This window comes from Sinohyriopsis cumingii, chromosome 12, assembly GCF_028554795.1.
Source record: "Sinohyriopsis cumingii isolate HCF-2022 chromosome 12, ASM2855479v2, whole genome shotgun sequence".
NCBI lineage: Eukaryota > Metazoa > Mollusca > Bivalvia > Unionida > Unionidae > Sinohyriopsis > Sinohyriopsis cumingii.
In genome coordinates this window covers 125,706,403-125,732,706 of record NC_142972.1, presented here as the reverse complement: position 1 = coordinate 125,732,706, position 26,304 = coordinate 125,706,403, and the positions used below count along the sequence as shown (strand labels likewise).

General features: G+C 35.6%; 1 protein-coding gene across 3 annotated transcripts in view; it reads right to left on the bottom strand.

Moving 5' to 3' along the window:
* Positions 1–24,232, bottom strand: part of LOC149787408 (transport and Golgi organization protein 6 homolog) — an 84,485-nt gene extending 60,253 nt beyond the window's left edge. For 2 of the 3 annotated variants that reach the window (XM_089978010.1, XM_089978012.1), the window contains exons 1-3: positions 24,022–24,112; positions 3,628–3,750; positions 2,165–3,105 (exon numbers count right to left, since the gene is read on the bottom strand). In XM_089978010.1, coding sequence (XP_089834136.1) covers positions 2,165–3,105; positions 3,628–3,715 — 1,029 coding nt within the window. In that variant the 5' untranslated portion in view covers positions 3,716–3,750; positions 24,022–24,112. Of the gene's footprint in view, positions 1–2,164; positions 3,106–3,627; positions 3,751–23,670 lie in introns of all 3 variants that reach the window. The other variant, XM_089978011.1, reaches the window with a different exon arrangement.
* Positions 24,233–26,304: the final 2,072 nt, after the last annotated feature.

Genomic DNA, 26,304 nt, shown 5'->3' with positions numbered 1-26,304 from the left:
CTAGATTCTAACAGCATAAACTGAACTTTATATCATTAATAGAGTACATTACTGTAGCTAACAGGTAATATCTATACAGGAGTACCTTATTGTGCCTGACAGGTAATTATCATTATATCCATAGCAGAGTAGCCTATTGTGGCTGATATGTAATTATCCTTATATATATCCATACCAGAGTACCATATTGTGCCTGAGAGTTAATTATCTGTATATCCATACTAGACTACCATATTGTGCCTGACAGGTAATTATCTTTTTATCCATACTAGAGTATCCTATTGTGCCTAACAGGCAGTTATCTTTATATCCATACCAGAGTATCCAATTGTCAGTTCATCAAAACTTATGTAAAATGAGAGAATGACAGTGAAGTGTAAATTAATTCATGAGATTACTAATTGGTGACCACTAACGACATTCATTGTGATTTTTAAGTTTCACATTTAACAGTTTCTCAGTAGTGTTCTGGTCCCAATTTCCCCTTGAATCACTGTGTAGTTTGTGAAGAAGCGAAAATGTACTGTCTTGAGGATGAAGCGATGACAATACAACCTTGTTCAGCCTCAAAAGAAGTTCAAACTTCGGTTTTCCTGTGCGTGCATCCATTTTTAAGACTGCTGACTGCTCTTCAATACTCCACCAAGCTAAGTTAATGTGGATATAAAAAACACAAAAATTAAATCTTGTTTTAAAAATTAAAAATCTGTTTCAAAACACCATGTGCAGAAGATGGCCTTTAAAATGGTATTTCTGTCCCTACGCCAGTAGAGTTACATGCATGCTTATTGAAATCAAACATATGGACAATGATCCTGTCAAAGTGAATAAAACATATGAACACTTATATTTCCATATTTTAAATCAAAGTACTGAGAGTACTGACTATAGGCTGGTCAGTTAGTCATATTGATAAAAGGTCTTCATAACACAGTGTTTACCTTCATTAACATCACCATGCCATGTCATAAAGTCATGTCCCACTTTATCAACCTGTAACAAAGTCACACAGCAATGTCAAAGTTGTGTTCATTGTACATGTATGTCCCACTGTATCAACCTGTAACAAAGTCACACAGCAATGTCAAAGGTGTGTTCATTATACATGTATGTCCCACTGTATCAACCTGTAACAAAGTCACACAGCAATGTCAAAGTTGTGTTCATTATACATGTATGTCCTAATGTATCAACCTGTAACAAAGTCACACAGCAATGTCAAAGATGTGTTCATTATACATGTATGTCCCACTGTATCAACCTGTAACAAGGTCACACAGCAATGTCAAAGTTTTGTTCATTATACATTTATGAAGCAAGCAGAATACTCAAGTCCATCACTTACAGCAAACAACTATAGTCTGACTCTACATCCCCGTTTGTTTGTACCCCCCTACCAATTTCAAAAATGAGAAAGTTTATTGTGATAAAAAGTGCATAGAACTAAGTCAATTGAATCAGCGATTTATAATTTCTAACCTGACTGTGATGAGAATGGCATTAATGCTGGCATCCCCTGCACCATTTCATGCTTAATGGACTTTTCATACTAACGCGGCGCCATATTGCATACATTATAGGCTAGTTTATTTCCATCAGACAACATAATGACGTAGTTCATTCTGTTAGGTAACTGCTGAATAATTGCGTAAGCTACGTAACGTTGCGAATTAGGAATTATATCCCTCTGCATATTTGAACATAGAAATTAAAACGCTTGTTAAATCCACATGAAAAGCAAATTTGCAGTTGTCATTATTTTCCTTTGCTTGATTCAACACTGTAAATATCGTAAACAGACAACTTATGTATGTACATATGTAATCGTGATACACCCCTTTGCTGAAAATGGACTTGTCCAGAAACTGGAAATGGATCCGAGCATGTCTGTCTCTTACACTGAAAACTTCTGTTAAGCATGAAATGTGCATATGATGATGGAGTTAGGGCCACTCTACTCAGAGTCAGGTTAGAAACTATAAATCAGTGAATGAATTGACTAAGTTCCTTGCATTCTTCATCACATTAAAGGTTTCCATTATTTAAATCGGTAGGGGGGTACAAACAAACGGGTTTGTATTATCAGACTATAAATGAAAATATGATTACTCACTTTGTGTCATGAATTTAAATGAACTATTACAATGATTTAAAATATTCATACCTTTTTCCTCGGGCCACCCTGAAGAATCATAAGTTCTCGTATGAGAAGTGGAGGGTACACTCTGTCCATAAGAGTTTTCAATGATTTTTCACAAAACTCCATATCTATTGTACAAGGCAGATCTTCATTTCTCCTCATTGCTTCATCATCTAAAACTTGTAAAAGCTCTTCAGCTCTTGATTCAGATATGTTGCAAGACTCCCTGACTGAAGAATTAGAACAGAATTCCTTGCCCTTGTTCAATGGAGATGATTCACCTGCCAAAGGCTTTGTCCTTTTTGAATTATTATCAACGCAAGATTGTTTTTCAGTGTTTGCATTTGATTCATCACCATTTATTTCTGGTTTAGTTTTATACAATAACTGCAGTAGCATTGCAAGAACGTCTGACAAATGTCTAGACAGGATAAGAGAACCAAGTGATGGAGTGTTAATGCATTCCATGAGGACTTTTATACAAATAAACAAGCGGTATGTTTTCTGGCAGTCATCTAATTGCACTTCTTCCACACTGAGACCCAGAAGTCTACCATATTCAGACCTCTTTTCAAGGGGCAGACCAACTCCGGGCTGGAGGTAAGGGCAAATTCCCAGAGACACAATAAACTGGACACTGGCCAGTATAGTCTTCTGCTGACCGACACCAAGGGTATCTGGAGAAAGTAGTGGGGCTCCTGAGGGGCGAATGTTCTCTGGTTTTGACTTGGATTTGAAATCTCTTAAGGCTTCATGAATTGAATCCTGTAGGATGTGTAAGAGTTTTAAGCAATGGAGAATGAAGCACCATCTAGTTGTGCTGTTTGAAGGTATTTCTAAGAAACAATCTTTATTGGCCCAAATCTGTTTCAGTATAGAAAACTTCATGTTTTTTCCAACATTATCCTGAAATGTTTCAATGTTTCTTTGCAAGGCATCTTCCATTCCATCCACTGTTACATGACCTATAGGAAGAGATGGTTCCATGAGACACTTCCTAATTTGTATAATTACAAAACTGAAACACTGTTTCTTAAAAATTGTGCACTCATTCTACTGTGTATATTACAAACTTTTTCCTCAGTAATTTAAACTAAGCATTCAGTTAGTTACAGGCTTTGTCCAAAGTAATCTGGACAATACAATATTATTTGCTGAATATCTGAATTTCATATCTTGCTGAAATTAAAAGTGGTCCTTTAAAGAACAGTGAACATGACTAAACAAAATAAAATAATGGAAATATAATGTGAAATCCAGCTGACTTTTGCATGCCTTTCCTGCTAAGCAAGTTATGATGTGTAGCATTTAATTCAGCACCCCCCCTCCACTGCAAAAATACTATGTAAAATCATAATAAGGTCTAACACCCACCCCCAAAAAGCCATAAGCATTATATTGTCAATGCCTCTGATTAAGCAAGGGGCTGAAAGTCATGCAAATACATGTATCAATATCTGGTAAATCAGGAAAAACAAAATAAAAACCTGATGTAGTTCCTGGTGTGGTCTTATCTGGAGATGTCAATATTTTCAATCCCTCAATTACAATGGCTGGATCTGGACGTTTGGCCATATTGTCTCAGTGGTCTGCATTCATGAGCCTAAATTCTGAAAGACAAGGAAATTAATTTATTTATATGGCTTACATGCAAATGTGTCTCCTTGCAATAATAATTAATTTAATTCATTTATATGGCTTACATGCAAATGTGTCTCCTTGCAATAATAATTAATTTATTTATATGGCTTACATGCAAATGTGTCTCCTTGTAGTAATAATAATTTATTTATATGGCTTAGATGCAAATGTGTCTCCCTGTAATAATAATTAATTAATTTATATGGCTTACATGCAAATGTGTCTTCTTGTAATAATAATTTATTTATATGGCTTACATGCAAATGTGTCTCCTTGTAATAATAATAATTTATTTATATGGCTTACATGCAAATGTGTCTCCTTGTAATAATAATTAATTTATTTATATGGCTTACATGCAAATGTGTCTCCCTGTAATAATAATAATTTATTTATATGGCTTACATGCAAATGTGTCTCCTTGTAATAATAATTAATTTATTTATATGGCTTACATGCAAATGTGTCTTCTTGTAATAATAATTTATTTATATGGCTTAGATGCAAATGTGTCTCCCTGTAATAATAATAATTTATTTATATGGCTTACATGCAAATGTGTCTCCCTGTAATAATAATTAATTTATTTATATGGCTTACATGCAAATGTGTCTCCCTGTAATAATAATTAATTTATTTATATGGCTTACATGCAAATGTGTCTCCTTGTAATAATAATTAATTTATTTATATGGCTTACATGCAAATGTGTCTCCCTGTAATAATAATAATTTATTTATATGACTTACATGCAAATGTGTCTCCCTGTAATAATAATTAATTTATTTATATGGCTTACATGCAAATGTGTCTCCCTGTAATAATAATTAATTTATTTATATGGCTTACATGCAAATGTGTCTCCTTGTAATAATAATTAATTTATTTATATGGCTTACATGCAAATGTGTCTCCCTGTAATAATAATAATTTATTTATATGACTTACATGCAAATGTGTCTCCTTGTAATAATAATTAATTTATTTATATGGCTTACATGCAAATGTGTCTCCTTGTAATAATAATAATTTATTTATATGACTTACATGCAAATGTGTCTCCTTGTAATAATAATAATTTATTTATATGGCTTACATGCAAATGTGTCTCCCTGTAATAATAATTAATTTATTTATATGGCTTACATGCAAATGTGTCTCCCTGTAATAATAATAATTTATTTATATGGCTTACATGCAAATGTGTCTCCCTGTAATAATAATAATTTATTTATATGGCTTATATGCAAATGTGTCTCCCTGTAATAATAATTAATTTATTTATATGGCTTACATGCAAATGTGTCTCCCTGTAATAATAATAATTTATTTATATGGCTTGCATGCAAATGTGTCTCCTTGTAATAATAATTAATTTATTTATATGGCTTACATGCAAATGTGTCTCCCTGTAATAATTAATTTATTTATATGGCTTACGTGCAAATGTGTCTCCTTGTAATAATAATAATTTATTTATATGGCTTACATGCAAATGTGTCTTCTTGTAATAATAATTTATTTCTATGGCTTACATGCAAATGTGTCTCCTTGTAATAATAATTAATTTATTTATATGGCTTACATGCAAATGTGTCTCCTTCTAGTAATAGTAATTTATTTATATGGCTTACATGCAAATGTGTCTCCTTGTAATAATAATTAATTTATTTATATGGCTTACATGCAAATGTGTCTCCCTGTAATAATTAATTTATTTATATGGCTTACGTGCAAATGTGTCTCCTTGTAATAATAATAATTTATTTATATGGCTTACATGCAAATGTGTCTCCTTGTAATAATAATTAATTTATTTATATGGCTTACATGCAAATATGTCTCCCTGTAATAATTAATTTATTTATATGGCTTACATGCAAATGTGTCTCCTTGTAGTAATAATTAATTTATTTATATGACATACATGCAAATGTGTCTCCTTGTAATAATAATTTATTTATATGGCTTACGTGCAAATGTGTCTCCTTGTAATAATAATTAATTTATTTATATGGCTTACATGCAAATGTGTCTTCTTGTAATAATAATTAATTTATTTATATGGCTTACATGCAAATGTGTCTCCCTGTAATAATAATTAATTTATTTATATGGCTTACATGTAAATGTGTCTCCTTGTAATAATAATTAATTTAATTATTTATATGGCTTACATGTAAATGTGTCTTCTTGTAATAATAATTAATTTATTTATATGGCTTACATGTAAATGTGTCTCCTTGTAATAATAATTAATTTATTTATATGGCTTACATGCAAATGTGTCTCCCTGTAATAATTAATTTATTTATATGGCTTACATGCAAATGTGTCTCCTTGTAATAATAATTAATTTATTTAAATGGCTTACATGCAAATGTGTCTCCCTGTAATAATTAATTTATTTATATGGCTTACATGCAAATGTGTCTCCTTGTAGTAATAATTAATTCATTTATATGGCTTACGTGCAAATGTGTCTCCTTGTAATAATAATTAATTTATTTATATGGCTTACATGCAAATGTGTCTCCTTGTAATAATAATTAATTTATTTATATGGCTTACATGCAAATGTGTCTCCTTGTAATAATAATTAATTTATTTATATGGCTTACACGTAAATGTGTCTCCCTGTAATAATAATTAATTTATTTATATGGCTTACATGCAAATGTGTCTCCTTGTAATAATAATTATTTATATGGCTTACACGCAAATGTGTCTCCCTGTAATAATAATTAATTTATTTATATGGCTTACATGCAAATGTGTCTCCTTGTAATAATAATTAATTTATTTATATGGCTTACATGCAAATGTGTCTCCTTGTAATAATAATTAATTTATTTATATGGCTTACACGTAAATGTGTCTCCCTGTAATAATAATTAATTTATTTATATGGCTTACATGCAAATGTGTCTCCTTGTAATAATAATTATTTATATGGCTTACACGCAAATGTGTCTCCCTGTAATAATAATTAATTTATTTATATGGCTTACATGTAAATGTGTCTCCTTGTAATAATAATTAATTTATTTATATGGCTTACATGCAAATGTGTCTCCTTGTAATAATAATTAATTTATTTATATGGCTTACATGCAAATGTGTCTCCTTGTAATAATAATTCCCTTTTGTTTAAACAGAAGTGATTTGCACTTTGATTTAGGTGACAAAAACATTTAAGTTTTTGACTACTCTTGTATATCCAACTAAAACTATAGCACTACCTCATTTATAACGTCCTTCATTATAACACAGTTCTGGATAGTATATGAGTGTGGCAATGTAAAATCCAGAAAACTGAATAGCCCAATTCTCAGGGCCCCTCTAAATTCAGACTGGTCACCTTTTATATTCCAGGTCAGTTGCCATATTGGGCATGTCTAAAAAAGTGTAATCTAGTTTGCCTGAAAGAAACAGTGAATATAAAGACAAATACATGATTTTTTTTCATTTTTAGGCTCTTGAAAGACACTGGTCAATATTATCCACCATAAGGAAACTGTGATAATTACATTGTATTTTAATCAAATTAGCTCAAAGAACACATCCACAGTACTCTGACATGTCCTAATGAAACTTGAATGCTACTGTTGCACAGACATATAGAAAAAGACCAGCACATTCCATCTAAAAACATGGAGACTTTCGAGGCAATTAGAAAATGAAACAATTCAAAGGGACCCTAAATACTATTATCTGCAGATGGGATACAAAGGCAACACGGACCTAATGGTAAAGCTGAAAACATACAGTAAGATCGCAAGAGCAGAGGTATATGCCACAATTATTCAATACCATCTGCATGACTATCTATCTCTATCAACTTCTCTACCTACCTACAATACCATCTGCATGACTATCTACCTTTATCAACTTTTCTACCTACCTACAATACCATCTGCATGACTATCTATCTCTATCAACTTTTCTACCTACCTACAATACCATCTGCATGACAATCTATCTCTATCAACCTTTCTACCTACCTACAATACCATCTGCATGACTATCTACCTTTATCAACTTTTCTACCTACCTTCAATACCATCTGCATGACTATCTACCTTTATCAACTTTTCTACCTACCTACAATACCATCTGCATGACTATCTATCTTTATCAACTTTTCTACCTACCTACAATACCATCTGCATGACTATCTACCTTTATCAACTTTTCTACCTACCTACAATACCATCTGCATGACTATCTACCTCTATCAACTTTTCTACCTACCTACAATACCATCTGCATGGCTATCAACCTCTATCGACTTTTCTACCTAGCTACAATACCATCTGCATGACTATCTACCTTTATCAACTTTTCTACCTACCTACAATACCATCTGCATGACTATCTACCTTTATCAACTTTTCTACCTACCTACAATACCATCTGCATGACTATCTACCTCTATCAACTTTTCTACCTACCTACAATACCATCTGCATGACTATCTACCTTTATCAACTTTTCTACCTACCTACAATACCATATGCATGACTATCTACCTCTATCAACTTTTCTACTTACCTACAATACCATCTGCATGACTATCTACCTTTATCAACCTTTCTACCTACCTTCAACACCATCTGCATGACAATCTATCTCTATCAACCTTTCTACCTACCTACAATACCATCTGCATGACTATCTACCTTTATCAACTTTTCTACCTACCTTCAATACCATCTGCATGACTATCTACCTTTATCAACTTTTCTACCTACCTACAATACCATCTGCATGACTATCTATCTTTATCAACTTTTCTACCTACCTACAATACCATCTGCATGACTATCTATCTCTATCAACTTTTCTACCTACCTACAGTACCATCTGCATGACTATCTTTATCAACTTTTCTACCTACCTACAATACCATCTGCATGACTATCAACCTCTATCAACTTTTCTACCTACCAACAATACAATCTGCATGACTATCTATCTTTATCAACTTTTCTACCTACCTACAATACCATCTGCATGACTATCTATCTTTATCAACTTTTCTACCTACCTACAATACCATCTGCATGACTATCTATCTTTATCAACTTTTCGACCTACAGACAATACCATCTGCATGACTATCAACCTCTATCAACTTTTCTACCTACCTACAATACCATCGGCATGACTATCAACCTCTATCAACTTTTCTACCTACCTACAATACCAACTGCGTGACTATCTTTATCAACTTTTCTATCTACCTTCAATACCATCTGCATCACTATCAACCTATATCAACATCTCTACCTACCAACAATACCATCTGCATGACTATCAACCTCTATCAACTTTTCTACCTACCTACAATACCATCTGCATGGCTATCAACCTCTATCGACTTATCTACCTACCAACAATACCATCTGCATGACTATCTATCCTTATCAACTTTTCTGCATACCATCAATACCATCTGCATCACTATCAACCTCTATCAACTTTTCTACCTACCAACAATACCATCTGCATGACTATCAACCTCTATCAACTTTTCAACCTACCTACAATAATATCTGCATCACTATCTTTACAACTTTTCTACCTACCTACAATACCATCTGCATGACTATCAACCTCTATCAACTTTTCTACTTACCTACAATACCATCTGCATGACTATCACACTCTATCAACTTTTCTAAATACCTTCAATACCAGCTGCATGACTATCTTTATCAACTTTTCTACCTACCTACAATACCATCTGCATGACTATCAGCCTCTATCAACTTTTCTACCTACCTACAATACCATCTGCATGACTATCAACCTCTATCAACTTTTCTACCTACCTACAATACCATCTGCATGACTATCAACCTCTATCAACCTTTCTACCTACTTACAATACCATCTGCATGACTATCAACCTCTATCAACTTTTCCACCTACCTACAATACCATATGCATGACTATCTACCTCTATCAACTTTTCTACCTACCTACAATACCATCTGCATGACTATCAACCTCTATCAACTTTTCTACCTACCTACAATACCATCTGCATGACTATCTACCTCTATCAACTTTTCTACCTACCTACAATACCATCTGCATGACTATCTACCTCTATCAACTTTTCTACCTACCTACAATACCATCTGCATGACTATCAACCTCTATCAACTTTTCAACCTACCTACAATACCATCTGCATGACTATCTTTGCAACTTTTCTACCTACCTACAATACCATCTGCATGACTATCAACCTCTATCAACTTTTCTACTTACCTACAATACCATCTGCATGACTATCAACCTCTATCAACTTTTCTACCTACCTTCAATACCATCTGCATGACTATCTTTATCAACTTTTCTACCTACCTTCAATACCATCTGCATGACTATCAACCTCTATCAACTTTTCTACCTACCTTCAATACCATCTGCATGACTATCTTTATCAACTTTTCTACCTACCTACAATACCATCTGCATGACTATCTACCTCTATCAACTTTTCTACCTACCTACAATACCATCTGCATGACTATCAACCTCTATCAACTTTTCTACCTACCTACAATACGATCTGCATGACTATCAACCTCTATCAACTTTTCTACCTACCTACAATACCATATGCATGACTATCAACCTCTATCAACTTTTCTACCTACCTACAATACCATCTGCATGGCTATCAACCTCTATCGACTTTTCTACCTAGCTACAATACCATCTGCATGACTATCTACCTTTATCAACTTTTCTACCTACCTACAATACCATCTGCATGACTATCTACCTTTATCAACTTTTCAACCTACCTACAATACCATCTGCATGACTATCTACCTCTATCAACTTTTCTACCTACCTACAATACCATCTGCATGACTATCTACCTTTATCAACTTTTCTACCTACCTACAATACCATCTGCATGACTATCTACCTCTATCAACTTTTCTACCTACCTACAATACCATCTGCATGACTATCTACCTTTATCAACTTTTCTACCTACCTACAATACCATATGCATGACTATCTACCTCTATCAACTTTTCTACTTACCTACAATACCATCTGCATGACTATCTACCTTTATCAACCTTTCTACCTACCTTCAACACCATCTGCATGACAATCTATCTCTATCAACCTTTCTACCTACCTACAATACCATCTGCATGACTATCTACCTTTATCAACTTTTCTACCTACCTTCAATACCATCTGCATGACTATCTACCTTTATCAACTTTTCTACCTACCTACAATACCATCTGCATGACTATCTATCTTTATCAACTTTTCTACCTACCTACAATACCATCTGCATGACTATCTATCTCTATCAACTTTTCTACCTACCTACAATACCATCTGCATGACTATCTTTATCAACTTTTCTACCTACCTACAATACCATCTGCATGACTATCAACCTCTATCAACTTTTCTACCTACCAACAATACAATCTGCATGACTATCTATCTTTATCAACTTTTCTACCTACCTACAATACCATCTGCATGACTATCTATCTTTATCAACTTTTCTACCTACCTACAATACCATCTGCATGACTATCTATCTTTATCAACTTTCCACCTACAGACAATACCATCTGCATGACTATCAACCTCTATCAACTTTTCTACCTACCTACAATACCATCGGCATGACTATCAACCTCTATCAACTTTTCTACCTACCTACAATACCAACTGCGTGACTATCTTTATCAACTTTTCTATCTACCTTCAATACCATCTGCATCACTATCAACCTATATCAACATCTCTACCTACCAACAATACCATCTGCATGACTATCAACCTCTATCAACTTTTCTACCTACCTACAATACCATCTGCATGGCTATCAACCTCTATCGACTTATCTACCTACCAACAATACCATCTGCATGACTATCTATCCTTATCAACTTTTCTGCATACCATCAATACCATCTGCATCACTATCAACCTCTATCAACTTTTCTACCTACCAACAATACCATCTGCATGACTATCAACCTCTATCAACTTTTCAACCTACCTACAATAATATCTGCATCACTATCTTTACAACTTTTCTACCTACCTACAATACCATCTGCATGACTATCAACCTCTATCAACTTTTCTACTTACCTACAATACCATCTGCATGACTATCACACTCTATCAACTTTTCTAAATACCTTCAATACCAGCTGCATGACTATCTTTATCAACTTTTCTACCTACCTACAATACCATCTGCATGACTATCAGCCTCTATCAACTTTTCTACCTACCTACAATACCATCTGCATGACTATCAACCTCTATCAACTTTTCTACCTACCTACAATACCATCTGCATGACTATCAACCTCTATCAACCTTTCTACCTACTTACAATACCATCTGCATGACTATCAACCTCTATCAACTTTTCCACCTACCTACAATACCATATGCATGACTATCTACCTCTATCAACTTTTCTACCTACCTACAATACCATCTGCATGACTATCAACCTCTATCAACTTTTCTACCTACCTACAATACCATCTGCATGACTATCTACCTCTATCAACTTTTCTACCTACCTACAATACCATCTGCATGACTATCTACCTCTATCAACTTTTCTACCTACCTACAATACCATCGGCATGACTATCAACCTCTATCAACTTTTCAACCTACCTACAATACCATCTGCATGACTATCTTTGCAACTTTTCTACCTACCTACAATACCATCTGCATGACTATCAACCTCTATCAACTTTTCTACTTACCTACAATACCATCTGCATGACTATCAACCTCTATCAACTTTTCTACCTACCTTCAATACCATCTGCATGACTATCTTTATCAACTTTTCTACCTACCTTCAATACCATCTGCATGACTATCAACCTCTATCAACTTTTCTAACTACCAACAATACCATCTGCATGACTATCAACCTGTATCAACTTTTCAACCTACCTACAATACCATCTGCATTACTATCTTTACAACTTTTCTACCTACCTACAATACCATCTGCATGACTATCAACCTTTATCAACTTTTCTACTTACCTACAATATCATCTGCATGACTATCAACCTCTATCAACTTTTCTACCTACCTTCAATACCATCTGCATGACTATCTTTATCAACTTTTCTACCTACCTACAATACCATCTGCATGACTATCTACCTCTATCAACTTTTCTACCTACCTACAATACCATCTGCATGACTATCAACCTCTATCAACTTTTCTACCTACCTACAATACGATCTGCATGACTATCAACCTCTATCAACTTTTCTACCTACCTACAATACCATCTGCATGACTATCAACCTCTATCAACTTTTCTACCTACCTACAATACCATCTGCATGGCTATCAACCTCTATCGACTTTTCTACCTAGCTACAATACCATCTGCATGACTATCTACCTTTATCAACTTTTCTACCTACCTACAATACCATCTGCATGACTATCTACCTTTATCAACTTTTCTACCTACCTACAATACCATCTGCATGACTATCTACCTCTATCAACTTTTCTACCTACCTACAATACCATCTGCATGACTATCTACCTTTATCAACTTTTCTACCTACCTACAATACCATATGCATGACTATCTACCTCTATCAACTTTTCTACCTACCTACAATACCATCTGCATGACTATCAACCTCTATCAACTTTTCTACCCACCTACAATACCATCTGCATGACTATCAACCTCTATCAACTTTTCAACCTACCTACAATACCATCTGCATGACTATCAACCTCTATCAACTTTTCTACCTACCTACAATACCATCTGCATGACTATCAACCTCGATCGACTTTTCTACCTACCTACAACACCATCTGCATGACTATCAACCTCTATCAACTTTTCTACCTACCTACAATACCATCTGCATGACTATCAACCTCTATCAACTTTTCAACCTACCTACAATACCATCTGCATGACTATCTTTGCAACTTTTCTACCTACCTACAATACCATCTGCATGACTATCAACCTCTATCAACTTTTCTACTTACCTACAATACCATCGGCATGACTATCAACCTCTATGAACTTTTCTACCTACCCTCAATACCATCTGCATGACTATCAACCTCTATGAACTTTTCTACCTACCTACAATACCATCTGCATGACTATCAACCTCTATCAACTTTTCTACCTACCTACAATACCATCTGCATGACTATCAACCTCTATGAACTTTTCTACCTACCTACAATACCATCTGCATGACAATCAACCTCTATCAACGTTTCTACCTACCTACAATACCATCTGCATGACTATCAACCTCTATCAACTTTTCTACCTACCTACAATACCATCTGCATGGCTATCAACCTCTATCGACTTTTCTACCTACCTACAATACCACCTGCATGACTATCAACCTCTATCAACTTTTCTACCTACCAACAATACCATCTGCATGACTATCAACCTCTATCAACTTTTCAACCTACCTACAATACCATCTGCATGACTATCTTTGCAACTTTTCTACCTACCTACAATACCATCTGCATGACTATCAACCTCTATCAACTTTTCTACCTACCTACAATACCATCTGCATGGCTATCAACCTCTATCAACTTTTCTACGTACGTACAATACCATCTGCATGACTATCAACCTCTATCAACTTTTCTACCTACCTACAATACCATCTGCATGACTATCAACCTCTATCAACTTTTCTACCTACCTACAATACCATCTGCATGACTATCAACCTCTATCAACTTTTCTACCTACCTACAATACCATCTGCATGGCTATCAACCTCTATCGACTTTTTTACCTACCTACAATACCATCTGCATGACTATCTATCTTTATCAACTTTTCTACCTACCTTCAATACCATCTGCATGACTATCAACCTCTATCAACTTTTCTACCTACCAACAATACCATCTGCATGACTATCAACCTCTATCAACTTTTCTACCTACCTACAATACCATCTGCATGACTATCAACCTCTATCAACTTTTCTACCTACCTACAATACCATCTGCATGACAATCAACCTCTATCAACTTTTCTACCTACCTACAATACCATCTGCATGACTATCAACCTCCATCAACTTTTCTACCTACCTACAATACCATCTGCATGACTATCTACCTTTATCAACTTTTCTACCTACCTACAATACCATCTGCATGACTATCTACCTTTATCAACTTTTCTACCTACCTACAATACCATCTGCATGACTATCTACCTCTATCAACTTTTCTACCTACCTACAATACCATCTGCATGACTATCTACCTTTATCAACTTTTCTACCTACCTACAATACCATATGCATGACTATCTACCTCTATCAACTTTTCTACCTACCTACAATACCATCTGCATGACTATCAACCTCTATCAACTTTTCTACCTACCTACAATACCATCTGCATGACTATCAACCTCTATCAACTTTTCAACCTACCTACAATACCATCTGCATGACTATCAACCTCTATCAACTTTTCTACCTACCTACAATACCATCTGCATGACTATCAACCTCGATCGACTTTTCTACCTACCTACAATACCATCTGCATGACTATCAACCTCTATCAACTTTTCTACCTACCTACAATACCATCTGCATGACTATCAACCTCTATCAACTTTTCAACCTACCTGCAATACCATCTGCATGACTATCTTTGCAACTTTTCTACCTACCTACAATACCATCTGCATGACTATCAACCTCTATCAACTTTTCTACTTACCTACAATACCATCTGCATGACTATCAACCTCTATGAACTTTTCTACCTACCTTCAATACCATCTGCATGACTATCAACCTCTATCAACTTTTCTACCTACCTATAATACCATCTGCATGACTATCAACCTCTATCAACTTTTCTACCTACCTACAATACCATCTGCATGACTATCAACCTCTATGAACTTTTCTACCTACCTACAATACCATCTGCATGACAATCAACCTCTATCAACTTTTCTACCTACCTACAATACCATCTGCATGACTATCAACCTCTATCAACTTTTCTACCTACCTACAATACCATCTGCATGGCTATCAACCTCTATCGACTTTTCTACCTACCTACAATACCACCTGCATGACTATCAACCTCTATCAACTTTTCTACCTACCAACAATACCATCTGCATGACTATCAACCTCTATCAACTTTTCAACCTACCTACAATACCATCTGCATGACTATCAACCTCTATCAACTTTTCTACCTACCTTCAATACCATCTGCATGACTATCAACCTCTATCAACTTTTCTACCTACCTACAATACCATCTGCATGACTATCAACCTCTATCAACTTTTCTACCTACCTACAATACCATCTGCATGACTATCAACCTCTATCAACTTTTCTACCTACCTACAATACCATCTGCATGGCTATCAACCTCTATCGACTTTTCTACCTACCTACAATACCATCTGCATGACTATCTATCTTTATCAACTTTTCTACCTACCTTCAATACCATCTGCATGACTATCAACCTCTATCAACTTTTCTACCTACCAACAATACCATCTGCATGACTATCAACCTCTATCAACTTTTCAACCTACCTACAATACCATGTGCATGACTATCTTTACAACTTTTCTACCTACCTACAATACCATGTGCATGACTATCAACCTATATCACCTTTTCTACTTACCTACAATACCATCTGCATGACTATCAACCTCTATCAACTTTTCTACCTACCTTCAATACCATCTGCATGACTATCTTTATCAACTTTTCTACCTACCTTCAATACCATCTGCATGACTATCAACCTCTATCAACTTTTCTAACTACCAACAATACCATCTGCATGACTATCAACCTGTATCAACTTTTCAACCTACCTACAATACCATCTGCATTACTATCTTTACAACTTTTCTACCTACCTACAATACCATCTGCATGACTATCAACCTTTATCAACTTTTCTACTTACCTACAATATCATCTGCATGACTATCAACCTCTATCAACTTTTCTACCTACCTTCAATACCATCTGCATGACTATCTTTATCAACTTTTCTACCTACCTACAATACCATCTGCATGACTATCTACCTCTATCAACTTTTCTACCTACCTACAATACCATCTGCATGACTATCAACCTCTATCAACTTTTCTACCTACCTACAATACGATCTGCATGACTATCAACCTCTATCAACTTTTCTACCTACCTACAATACCATCTGCATGACTATCAACCTCTATCAACTTTTCTACCTACCTACAATACCATCTGCATGGCTATCAACCTCTATCGACTTTTCTACCTAGCTACAATACCATCTGCATGACTATCTATCTTTATCAACTTTTCTACCTACCTTCAATACCATCTGCATGACTATCAACCTCTATCAACTTTTCTACCTACCAACAATACCATCTGCATGACTATCAACCTCTATCAACTTTTCTACCTACCAACAATACCATCTGCATGACTATCAACCTCTATCAACTTTTCAACCTACCTACAATACCATCTGCATGACTATCTTTACAACTTTTCTACCTACCTACAATACCATCTGCATGACTATCAACCTCTATCAACTTTTCTACTTACCTACAATACCATCTGCATGACTATCAACCTCTATCAACTTTTCTACCTACCTTCAATACCAGCTGCATGACTATCTTTATCAACTTTTCTACCTACCTACAATACCATCTGCATGACTATCAACCTCTATCAACTTTTCTACCTACCTACAATACCATCTGCATGACTATCAACCTCTATCAACTTTTCTACCTACCTACAATACCATCTGCATGACTATCAACTTTTCTACCTACCTACAATACCATCTGCATGACTATCAACCTCTATCAACTTTTCTACCTACCTTCAATACCATCTGCATGACTAACTACCTTTGTCAACTCTTCTACCTACCTTCAATACCATCTGCATGACTGTCTACCTTTATCAACTTTTCTACCTACCTACAATACCATCTGCATGACTATCAACCTTTATCAACTTTTCTACCTACCTACAATACCATCTGCATGACTATCAACCTCTATCAACTTTTCCACCTACCTACAATACCATCTGCATGACTATCTACCTTTATCAACTTTTCTACCTACCTACAATACCATATGCATGACTATCTACCTCTATCAACTTTTCTACCTACCTACAATACCATCTGCATGACTATCAACCTCTATCAACTTTTCTACCTACCTACAATACCATCTGCATGACTATCAACCTCTATCAACTTTTCTACCTACCTACAATACCATCTGCATGACTATCTATCTCTATCAACTTTTCTACCTACCTACAATACCATCTGCATGACTATCTACCTCTATCAACTTTTCTACCTACCTACAATACCATCTGCATGACTATCTACCTTTATCAACCTTTCTACCTACCAACAATACCATCTGCATGACTATCTATAATTTTCTACCTACCTACAATACCATCTGCAAGACTATCTACCTCTATCAACTTTTCTACCTACCTTCAATACCATCTGCATGACTATCTTACCTTTATCAACTTTTCTACCTACCTTCAATACCATCTACATGACTATCTATCTTTATCAACTTTTCTACCTACCTACAATACCCTCTGCATGACTATCTACCTCTATCAACTTTTCTACCTACCTACAATACCATCTGCATGACTATCTACCTTTATCAACTTTTCTACCTACCTACAATACCATCTGCATGACTATCTACCTCTATCAACTTTTCTACCTACCTACAATACCATCTGCATGACTATCTACCTTTATCAACCTTAATCTTCATAACTAACAACCTTTCTACTACCTACCTACAATACCATCTATCTTCATAACTATCTACCTTTATCAGGTAGTGAAATTGGTCTCCAATTTTTAATGAATTTTATGTCTTTATTAAGCATTAATTGACTGAAATTCTTACAAATGTTGAATATCATATCCACCATTTAAAGACCTAAAGAGAAAGCCACCTAGATATTTCCAAAAGAATTTGTAGAATTCAACAGTAAATCCACAGGAACCAGGGCTAGTTTCATTCTTCGTATTTTTCAGTGCTAAATGCCATACTTCAAAAGTCAACTTAACTTCACACGAGCTTCTTTCAAAATCTGTAAAAGTTTTTTTTTTATCATGATTGAAAAAGTGATTGCAAGTTTGAAAATTATGTTGTTTTTACTTTTGTACAGTTCTTAAAAAAACCTCTTTCTGATGATTCAATATCTCTTTTTTACCCATTACCCTTGTTACATCTTTTGAAATGACCTCTTCTATTGTTTTGTTGATTTGATTTCACTTTTCAGGGCAAAGGAAATACTTTTTTCACTAGATTTGTACCACCTTGCTTTTGATCTTAACATTACACTTTTCACCTCTTTTTTTCCCTCATTTTTCCTTGTTTTTTGGTTTTTCAGTTCTTCCAAAACAGTCCGGTATTATATTGATTGAATGAAGTATGCAAGATCTGTATTTCAGCTTCAATTTTCTTTAAATTTTGTTTTTCTCCAGTTTTGTCTTAGCTTGAGAATAAGTAGTTGATTCTGATCTTATAATCATTCTAAGGATTTCAAAACACAATTGATTATTACAAAATAATTTCACCTGGAGTGTGCTTTTCTTATTGCCTTCACAGTAGTATTCTTCAACTGTGTTAGATATACAGCTTTTAACGAAATGAATATATTCATGCTGCTTTAATATCTTTCAAATGAATTTCAAGTGGCGGCCCCGAGTGACTGAGTGGTCGAAAGCGCTCACCATTCCGGACCACTGCCATCTCACCTCTGTCTGTGTGGGTTCGAGTTGAAGGCTCGGCTAGTGTGGGTACGTGGGAAAGCCTGCCAGTAGCTTCTCGTGGGTTAGTGGTTCTTCCCTGGGTTTTCCAGGGTTCTTCCTCCACCAGTTATACTGGCTGCCATGTATAGCCTATTTTGTACTGAAAAATGGCATTAAACCCTAGAACAACAACAACAACAAATTACAAGTGCCCAGAACCTCTGGGTAATGTGAATATCGATAATTTTAGTGTTATTGCTGAATGATCTGTTTTATAGCCTTGGATGTGTCTATACAATTTGAAAACATATCTTCTGATATTAAAAAACAGTCCAGTCTACTTTATTTCACAGGATTTGCCCATCACCAGGTAAATATTCTACTCTCAGGACTGACAGCTCTCCAAGGATCCACTAAGTCAAGTTGATTCTTGATGTCCTGGACTGCTGCTTGGTCCATGGAGTGTTGCTTATCTTGCAGGCTGTCTGGGCCATGGAGTGCTTATTATGCAGGCTGCCTGGGCCATGGAGTGCTTATCATGCAGGCTGCCTGGGACATGTAGTGCTTATCATGCAGGCTGCTTGGGCCATGGAGTGCTTATCATACAGGCTGTTTGGGCCATGTAGTGCTTATCATGCAGGCTGCTTGGGCCATGGTGTGTTGTTTATCATGCAGGCTGCTTGGGCCATGGAGTGCTTATCATGCAGGCTGCTTGGGCCATAGAATGTTGTTTATCATGCAGGCTGTCTGGGCCATGTAGTGCTTATCATACAGGCTGCCTGGGCCATGTAGTGCTTATCAGGCTACTTGGGCCATGTAGTGTTTATCATGCAGGCTGCTTGGGCCATGGAATGTTGTTTATCATGCAGGTTGCTTGGGCCATGTAGTGCTTATTATGCAGGCTGCTTGGGCCATGGAGTGCTTATCATGCAGGCTGCTTGGGCCATGGAATGTTGTTTATCATGCAGGCTGTCTGGGCCATGTAGTGCTTATCATGCAGGCTGCCTGGGCCATATAGTGCTTATCAGGCTACTTGGGCCATGTAATGTTTATCATGCAGGCTGCTTGGGCTATGGAATGTTGTTTATCATGCAGGTTGCTTGGGCCATGTACTGCTTATCATGCAGGCTGCTTGGGCCATGGAGTGCTTATCATGCAGGCTGTCTGGGCCATGGAGTGCTTATCATGCAGGCTGCTTGGGCCATGGAGTGCTTATCATGCAGGCTGCTTGGGCCATGGAGAGCTTATCGTGCAGTACTTCATAAGAGTCACGCTCCATGTCCTGAACAACATTCAAGTCACAACAACAAATAAAACAGGACTGTCATAATAATATCCTCTTTCAAATTCCTAAAACACTCAGCATTTTCATCATTATGACTGTACAGATTCACTAGAGTAAGTCTCAGTCCATTCACTGATATATCTAAAAGAATAAATCTGCCCTGACTATCACATCCACTTCTATGAATACATAATTCAAAATTATTTCTAAATAAGATAGCAACACCTGCACTTTTGGCGGTTTTATCGCTAAAAATCCACTTATAACCCATTTCAGCCTCCCAGTATTTTGCAATTCTGGCTGTACCATGTGTCTCCTGTAGACATACAATGGATGCATTCTTTTGTTTTACGCAGCAGAAAATATCTCCTCTTTCTAAAGTGGAACTATGTTGACCCCTAACATTTATCAATAAAATTTTAATCTGGGTCTCCGTTATTAGTTTTGTTTTTGAGCAGAACTATCCAACAGCTTATATAACTATGCATTACACAATAAATACCATACACCTCTGATACACTCTTATACGCACGATCCCAACATGTTTAAAAAAGTGATTATTGTAGTACATTGTCATGCACTACTGGGAAGATATATGATGTAGCCAAAAATAGAGACGCATGAGGTCTGTTCAACACTAGGATGTTGGTATAGTTATAAAGTTCTAACACACAGTGTAGCTATAAAAAAAACATAAAAAGCTCCACTTTTGCTCATTCATTTTCTTCCTTTCCCTATAGAGACACATACATATAAATACATATGATCAATGTTCAAACCATACAAACTTGTTGTGCTCATTCTTTTCAAGATTCAAGCACAATTATAATACGAGTCCAAAATTAGGCTGTATGATCATGTGAAGATCCTTGCCCATTATAGGCTTCGTCCTATTCAAGTCAGAATATACAATGGCGAGACTTTAAAAAAAACTGTTCACATCATTTGATGCGATGTTTCATACTTCCAACTGTATCCAACATTATTTCATTTCTGAATTGGAATTGATTGTTTTACTGATGTCATCAAAGAGGTCCAATTTGTACCTTTTGCCAGCTTTTGTTTTGGTATACACAATGCAACTGTAACATTAACCAAATTCAATTTCTAGATAGGTAGACGAGTTATTTAAGAGTCCTGAATGACATCTTCCACTATTCTTACATTATATTTGCTCCTAAAATCCCTTTTCTTCTTGGGAATACTAATAATAGACTCTGAATTAAACAAATTCAAGATCAATGGTTTTGGGGCACCGCTTTTCTCAGGGATCTGATGTATTGCAAGAATATTCCATTCATCTATTTCTTAGCCTGTTTTCATTCATCACCATCTCTGCAAACTTTGCTCTGACATTTTCATGTTGTGATTCAGGCAAATTGAAGAATCTGATCTTATTTTTGCTTGAGTTTTGCTCATTGTGATTTGCGATACTCATGGTCTCCTAAAAAACGATCTCATGCATTTGTAATTTCTTCCTCTCACTTTTCAGTTTTTTCTTTGAGTTGTCTAATTCTTGTCTTAATGTGGCTGAATTCAAAGTTCACTGCCTCAAATTTTTTCTTCTAAATCTTTTGTTTTGTTTACAATTTGTAATTCTACATTATACTTCTTTCATTAGTTCGACTTTAAGTTTGTCGAACAGCTGGGATACTACGTCATATACTTGTTTCTGGTCATTAATAAATTAATGGCAGTTTTTATTTCAAGCAGGTTGCTCTGGATTGGAGCAGCATTACTCTCATCTTCAGACTGACATTCATCTGAAAATGAATCCTTACTTCACACTGTAAACTATTTAGATATCAACATCTGAAAGAGAACTTGCTAACAACTTGCCCTGGTGGTCATTTTTAGGCAGCGCAAAATATCATATTAGCTTTGAAAATTGTAGTATATATAAAATACATTTGCATACAACAAGCAATCTGAATTGAGATTTGTTAATGTGAAATATATTTACAGTCATGATTAAGTGACACTAACAAGTAACAAAGCTGGCATCACTCTGGAGCTGTCATTTATTCCTGGGATTCAGATTACAGTGCTGGGGATGGTCGAGTTGATTGGAGGAAGTTGGAGTATATGTATGGAGTGTTAGTATCAAAAGCTTTTATATTTAGAACTTCAAAGTAAGAACTGTTACCAGAATTTTTATCAAAATTCTTGTCTCCAGTCAATTAAGCCATGTTCAAATGTCATTTACCTCCTATTTTAACTGATTCTCAGTTAACATTGGTGGAAAATGGTTGTAAAAGTGGCTTCATTTCTTGGAGAGCAAAATGGTCCAATAAAAACCTAAATTTGAACCATTTCTACATCTCTGACTTCAAACTTCCCCAGGACATGTCTCTTGCACAATGTAAAAATGAAAGAAAAATAAAATTAATCCTGAATTTACCAAGGAGTTTACTCATGCAACAGTGGTGTGGAATACATACAAAATAGGATTTAGCACTTTACAAGTCAACTAATCCCATAATTCACTCATTTAATAACAATACTAATATAACAATAATAATAACAATAATAATGATAATAACAATAATAATAATATCAAATATAATAAAACATGATAAATAATAATCACAGTAATAACAATTCACAATAAAATAAGGAGCCATTTGAGATACACGTTTGAACTGCCGTTTTGGCGCTTAAATTGACTGTTTGGCGTTTAAAATACCTTTTCTTGATGTTATGTTGCTTTTCTTACGTCTGGTAGGATATTTGCAATGTCCTTTTTAGATCATGAGGAAACACTAGCTGTTCTCCTCATCTTGTTGAATTTATCCAGTCATGTTATGTGTTATAAAAAAGGGGGCGGAGAACACATTTTTGATCTAATCAAACGATAAAAAATGTCAAGCCCGAGTATGATGATTCCTCCTCGAAATCTCATCACATACGAATGACCTGAAAAAAGTAGTGGCATGCGCTCAAACCTATCAACGATATTCCATAATAACTATCAGCTAAATTAGACAACAATATAACATTTAAGTCATTTAAACCAAAGTGGACAAGATTCACTAACATTATGATATTTTGAGAATACGTCTACCAGTACTCAAAACATGCTCCAATCGGAATACGTCGTCATTTTCCATGGCATGCTATATAAAAAAAAACAATACTCGAATGTTTTATAATAGACACTTTCATCTACCTAAAATCCCGAGGTTCTTTTAACGTTAACACAACGAATGTGTAACGTGTCAGTTGCACAGGTGCTCGACGCCAGCTTGATGTTGAGAGGAAAAAACACAATAATAATCTGATGGAAAAAAATCATAAAGTGTGACAAAAATACCTTAGATTACCCACATGACCGGTTCTGACCTAGGACCCTCTCTATCATACTGTTTAGTACTATTTAGTATGATAAAGAGGGTCTAATTTTTTTTTTTTCACTCTATATGATTTGTTTCCTTCTGATTATTGTTTTCTTTTTCTTTTTTTTTTTGTGGTTTTTTTTTCTTTCTTCTCTTTTTATCGAGCTCGCGTCCAGCACTGGTCAGCTGCAACAGCAACGCAACAAGTAGTTTTAGACTACTATATGCAAAACGAATGATTTGTTTGATTTCTTCATTGCAAAGTTGCAGGTATACTATTAACATTTAGAAGTACAGGTGTTTCATTGAATTTGTTGAAACGTTGTCGACTATTACCATCTTATAAGGATCTGATCATATCACATCTTGGTTGGAACTTACCTTTCTGGAAAGTAAAACCCCAATTACCCAAACATTAAAATCCCGTGTTTTTCAAACATCAATCACTACCGTTTCGTTACAGTTCTACTTTGGACAAGGTTTTTTTTTTATATTAAAGAAAATGAATTTCACTGTTTTCTCTATTATTGCTATCATTAGTAGTAGTAGTAGTAGTAGTAATAATAATAGTAGTAGGAGGAGGAGTATGCTGTTGTTTTTAAAGACCTTATCTTAGGAATAATTAATATAACTTTTCATATCCTCTTTTTTGGTGTAGGATACATACACTATGTACTAGAATTTTTACGATTCTTAGGACGTAGGAAAACTTTACAACTTGTTTTGAGGGGCCCCGAGTGGCCGAGTGGTCTAAAGCGCTATCCGTTATGGATCACTGCCATCTCACCTGTCTGCGTGGGTTTGAGTCTCGGATTCGGCCAATGTGGGCATGTAAGAAAGCTTCTCGTGGGTCGTTGGTTCTTTCCGGTGTTTTCCCGGGTTCTTCCTCCACCATTAATACTGGCCGCCATGTATAGCTTATCGTGTGCTGAAAATTGGCGTTAAACACTAAAACAACAACCATGCCTGGTCATTTACCCAAAGAGGGTTTCACGCCATATGTAACTTCATAGCCATGATTTCAAATTGGTTCCCTGAGGCAGTGAACTACAAAAACATACAGATAAATTGACAGAGGTGATGCAAAGGTTCTCGGAAAGTTTGAAACTACTCCAGAGGAGGTTCAGAATAGCTGCTTTTCAGATGCTTGTAGGTTCGACTTCATATTTTCCCGCACAAGTCTTTTGGACGGTTGAAAAGTATTTCAACGCTAGAGCTTATGCAACCTCAAAACCTCATACGCGTGAAAAACGATGACAACCGATGTTTCGCATGAGGGTCTTTATTCGTGCTATATTCTGTGCGCGATCATATGTATCAGTCTCGAAAATATCAACAACGTATGGGTGAACTCAAGTTTGGTTGCATAGAATTCCCAGAACACCTGTTACTTACTTCACACAGTTTGAAGAACGCAGCCGTTAATGAAAGCGAGCGGACTAATATTAATATATGGCTCTTGAGCAACGTGGATGGTCCATTGCATGTGGATAAAAAATCTTCCAAACACGTTGTAGCGGCACATCAATCACATGTCGAAAATCTTTCCATGTCGACGTTGCCTACTTAATACAAGCAGGCAACCTGTTGATAAAAGGTCCTTCCCATACGGTGTAGTGACACATTATTTTCGACTTGTGATTGAGGTGCCGGTACATCACGCGCGAAACAGTTTTATTCAGTATGCGACAGTTGCTTGACAACCACGAATTTTACTGCGGAGGAATCAATGATCATGCCAGAACCCGACAAAAATATTCTGGAGATTACAACGGTACAACAAAAGATGAAAGTGCTTTACATCATCACATGGATTTGAATGTTTGTGAAGTTACCATGAATTCCAACGATCAAGAAAATCCCAGGGTTCAGTCAAATATGATACACCTTGCTGAATAAATCTCATGTGTTTGCCACATTTTCGTCAGACGCGACTGAGTCAATAACGTTGTACCAATACAAGGACCCGGTTGAGGTGTTCCGCC